The sequence below is a fragment of the Atta colombica genome, unplaced genomic scaffold, assembly GCF_001594045.1.
Source record: "Atta colombica isolate Treedump-2 unplaced genomic scaffold, Acol1.0 scaffold47, whole genome shotgun sequence".
Classification (NCBI taxonomy): Eukaryota; Metazoa; Arthropoda; class Insecta; order Hymenoptera; family Formicidae; genus Atta; species Atta colombica.
In genome coordinates this window covers 1,071,685-1,076,815 of record NW_017259536.1, presented here as the reverse complement: position 1 = coordinate 1,076,815, position 5,131 = coordinate 1,071,685, and the positions used below count along the sequence as shown (strand labels likewise).

Genomic DNA, 5,131 nt, shown 5'->3' with positions numbered 1-5,131 from the left:
TATCATTTATAGTATCATTTTACGATATAACAATCCCTATAATTTACAATACATTGCACTAATTCAAGTATCAAATGATTTCATGAATAAGCACGAGCATGAGATTTATGTTTTACATTTCATCGAAAAATTCATCATAAAATCTGTGTTATAACGTAAATGTTATTGATAGATTTGTCGTATTTGTGTGTGACTTCTAAATTTAAAGTATTAATAAAAACAATAGGATACACTTGATGCGTAAAATATTTTGTCTTTCTTTAAAGCAATAAATGATAATTCTATATTTTTAACCCAAAAATTATCTTGGATATTTTCATATCCTAACAGCGATAAAATTATCAATTGTGAAATATTGTTTTGCGTAGATATTATTTAACAGATTCTTTTTAATAACTATTTTTTATAAATTTTTAAATATGCAATTCTCTATCGAAAATGCAATAAGAAAACTTGAATTTATATTAAATAGAACTTTTATTTTTTAGAAATACTATCATAATAAGCAATTTAATGAGCTTATTTCATTTAATATTTGTTTAATTTTTATCAGAAAATTGTGACTAAATCCGTTTACAATGCCAATTTTCATATATTAATAACAAATAAAGAAACAATCAGAAAACGATAAATATTATATCGTTAATAACGGTGATTTTAATTGGAGTGTAAAAATATTTCAGGCGATTCGTTTACCTAAATAAAATCAGGTGACTATTTCCGTATAAAGGAAGAAGAAATGCTTCCATCTGTAATAAACTTTGTACTCGCGATGGAGGAGTTGAAGTTGTTTATCAACCTAAAGTTAGCGATTCAGTCATCATCACAAAAATTTAAGGGACATTAAATCTTGGATTTAAGTTAATGCTGCTTATGATCTGCCGCTAAATAGAGTCTTACTGCGCGTAAAAGTCGAACGTGAATAGGCTCGAGTTTTATAGCGAGTTACGCGTTGCAACCACCTCCTCCCGTACAGAGGCATACTCTCGTGCCTCCGTATGCCGCGGGTTTTATGGACCAATAAAAACGAATATCATCTGTGAGAGGTGTAGGTACACTAGAATCACAGTAAATAGAATTGCGCGCGTAAAATATCAAGTAGCGTGTATATGTTGAAATCAGCCGTTTCACCAATTGATGACAATGACGGATTTGTCACTATCCAGAGATTTGTTTGTTATTATGCAGAAAATTTTTATTTCCAGCATTTTTTCATCACATTTAATATTTTATAGTTACGTAGTGCCTTGGCTGCAGAATAACTCAGCTGGCGCGATTCTTTATCTTTTAAGTGGAGAAAATCCGAATTAATTTCTCCAATGTGCGCATACTTCTAGTACTCTCAACTCACTCTAGAAAAGCGGCTTTACCATGTTATCTCGGAATGCAGAAATACTCTTTATAAAAAAAAAAAAAATTTGCACAAGTCTAGATCTGTGTGTAACATTTTTTTGTCAAAAAATTGATATTCATAAGCCGGTTCATTCGCAGTTCGTTCTTATTACAAGATAATCTTAATATCTTAAAATGTTAACGCAATCCTTCTGATTGGCTTACGACATTAGTCTTAAATATAAGAATCGACTATGGATATTGCCCATGGTCGGTTTCTTATTTCAAAACCATCTTAAGAAATGTTTTACGATGCCAACACGATTCACTGTGATTGATTTATGACGTCTCAAGAGATTGTACTTGAGACGGTTTTAGATGAGAAAAATTGACTTGAGAATATCTACAAAATATATATTTAAGAAATATTTGAGAGAGAGAGAGAGAGAGAGAGAGAGAGAGAGAGAGAGAGAGAGAGAGAGAGAGAGAGACTCACGCTGCGACGTTGTTGCGAGGCGCCACGATTTCGCGAAATTTCTCTATAATATAGTACATACTCGATCGATTACTGCGGTTGTTCGTTGCAATTTCACGAAGCTCCTGGAGAAAATTGAGCAATTATACGGTATTGCATGAGAACCAAGCATCCATAAAGGCGGTTCCGCCAATGGGTCCGCGGTGTTGTTCGGTCGATGGGACACCCAGGGCCGATGTCGGCACAGCCTTACTTTCCAAATATGTGTACGTATTTGTGCGGCTTGTTATGCACGTACGTTGCACTTGCGCATCCATGTGCGCGTGTGTACGCGTACGTGGACAACGACTAGGTGCGCCGTAATAAATCTGCCAAATGGCAAATTAAATCATTATCTGGAAGCTACGAGCAAATTGCGCTGATGCATACTCGAAGGCTTTTATAATTTATACGTCCCTCGTTTCTCCACGCATTGTGCAGACGCTTCTTTATCCCCCCCCCCTCTCCCCCTTCCGTCTTCGCATTCCTCCGTTCGCCCTTTATATTCTGTTACCGTGATTTTACGCACGTTCGGGCGCAGGAAACTCCGCGAGTGTTTTCTCTTCTTGCGGCTTGAGCGACGGTTTGCAGAGTTTAGCGTGTAGACTAATACACATAAATTTCAACCGAGGACGATGATAAAGAGGCTGCGGTGGCGGCAGCTAGACGGCAAATCGCACGTTGTTTTGTACCGAGCTTTGCGCCGCAAAATTTTCAACTTTCTGCGGCATAATCTTTGCTATATTTAGTTTGCCGTCTCCATTCCATCCAAGTATTTCAGAAGCGCTCATATAACAAACATACATTTCATTTAAAAAGCATCATCAAAGTAGAGGAATTGCAGAGATAAAGTAGAAGTTTAATTCAAGCTCTAAGAGAATTTTGAATTATGTTTTATATTTAAAATCTCTAAATTAGGGAGTTACATATTGATCTCTATCGTGCAATATATTCATTTCGTATTCTATACATAGACGTATTGTAATTCCTCAATTTTCCTCGATATCGCACGCCAATAATGTAAATGGCACTACCGGAAAAGACATTTTTAAAAACACGCTTATCATGAGAGAGCTCTTGTCCAGTTGAATTCTCATTCCGATGGTTCTGGTTCACTTCGCCGCGACATTGACAAAAGAAGTGCATTTCAGATACGCGATAAATCACTCTTGAAAAATTGGCTCGTACACCACAGTTACATCAAGCTACACGACCCGATTTCGTTGAAATTGTACGAGTTGTTAGTTACATGAATTGTCGCCCAGACTTATTAATTAATCGACATCGTTAATGGCTATTTGATTTTGATGCAATAAAGAAAATTTTATCATTAAGAGGCGAACAGATTGCATTTTGCTTTTTCATATATTATCTTCAAGTGGCAATGTACGTATAGTTGGCTGCAACTCGTGGCAGATTTGCTGTCACACAAGAAAGAAGGGAAGAGAGAAAGAAAGACAAGCGCGTATAATATGATTGATTTAGAATCGCGAATGGAGATCGTAATGAAAAGACTTAACGAGCGAAAGCACGTTTCGTTGCCGTTACGATCTTAAGGGCGATATGTCGCGAATGCTCGCAGTTACTAACAAATATAAAATAACGCGAGCTGATCGTTTGCTCGATATATCAACTGTCGCTCACTCATGAATGCATGACGTTCTCTTTTAGAGACAGAAAAATTTTATCGAGCTGACTGAAACTTCATGTCCAGTCACCGACGTATACATAATCGAGCAGATATACGATCCTGATTGCAACTTGCGTGTCCAATAGTTAGTAATTTAACTGGCAGAAATCCCGATTCGACCCTCATTCCTTATGTATCGAACAATTAGACGCATTGACTCGTTGACAGTACAGATTTTATCTCTCGTTATACTCTTCTCATTCGACTCAGAATTGCGAGAAATAGTGTATTAATGCGCCGGGAGCAACAACAAGGAGCTTGATTTCTGTCTACAAATTGCAACTGACAATTCAATCGCGCCACGTTATGCTGCTCCAGACTTTGTTTACTTCATTCAGCTTCTAATGCGATTCGACGTCTTGTATCAGCGTGTAAATGATATCTCCGCGAGATTTATGACATAATCGACTTCTGTTTGCAAACAAGACGTTTAAAAGATCAATAAGTAAATAAGCCAAAGATGAACTTTATATCATTTGCTTCCTCTTCTTTTTTTCTATTATAAATAAAATAATTATTATAATACAAATTTTTTTTATTTTATAAGCTAATATAATAAAAAGATCAATAAATTATAATAAATTGGTAAATTACAATTGTGTTACAAAAAGGAACAATCCCTTTTAAACTTTAATGAATGCAAACGCGACGCGAATATCGACTTGTGTAAACGCGACCTATCGGAAAATCGAAAGTGTAACTCACCAAACCGTCGCAAGCGGACAGAGCGACGCGGGAATTCCGATGGCCCTTAATGAATCCTCGATAATGACATTTGCTACCATGACTTTTCGCTGGACTGCGGACGTGCAGATCCCGCTTCCGTCTTTCCACGACCATCGCGCGGCCGATGAAGTTGTCGACTGCCGTCAGCTCGAGGTGATACTCGTTACCGGCCACAGCCATTCGATAATGAACGATTGGTCCATCTTTGTGATGATGATGAGTAACATTTTCCGAGATAAAATCTCCTCGGTGATTTACTTTCCGTGGTATTACGATCTCGTGATTGTGTAAATGCTCCTGTAGGGTGTATACCCCTGAAAGTATAAAAGAATTGATTGTACAAGAAAATCCGCACTCTGTATCTGCTATGATTCCTTATTTTTCTTACGATATTTTTACCGTAAAACTTTGACCTAGGAATAACTTTTACCTAAATTTTTTTTAATGTAGTGTTTAGACAGCACGCATATATAAAATCAGGACATAAGCGGTAACGGATTCACACTAGGGAGTCTCTTTTTTTAAAAACATTTATAGCAAACTGTTACACACACAAACACACACACACACACACACACACACACACACACACACACACCACACATATACACATATATGCATATATATAATATTTCTAAAATGCTTAATTGCAATTTTGATATTTCAAAAATATTTTTTTAATTTAAGAAACTTCTAGATATAAAAAACATATACATTCCATTATATTATTCTCACTCGATATGCATGTTATTTTAAGAATGATCAAAATTTAGATCAAAGTTATCCTATTTTATAGTTTAATTAAAGATTGAGTAAGTAATGAATTAAATTATAGTGGATAGAAAAGGAAATGCAAAGTAGCAGTTGCT

General features: G+C 36.0%; 1 protein-coding gene across 1 annotated transcript in view; it reads right to left on the bottom strand.

The window, feature by feature from the left end:
* The window catches only part of LOC108691493 (A disintegrin and metalloproteinase with thrombospondin motifs 7-like), a 52,058-nt gene that overhangs the window by 22,492 nt on the left and 24,435 nt on the right, over positions 1–5,131 (bottom strand). Inside the window, 1 exon segment of the mRNA XM_018199255.1 lies at positions 4,242–4,576. Coding sequence (XP_018054744.1) covers positions 4,242–4,576 — 335 coding nt within the window.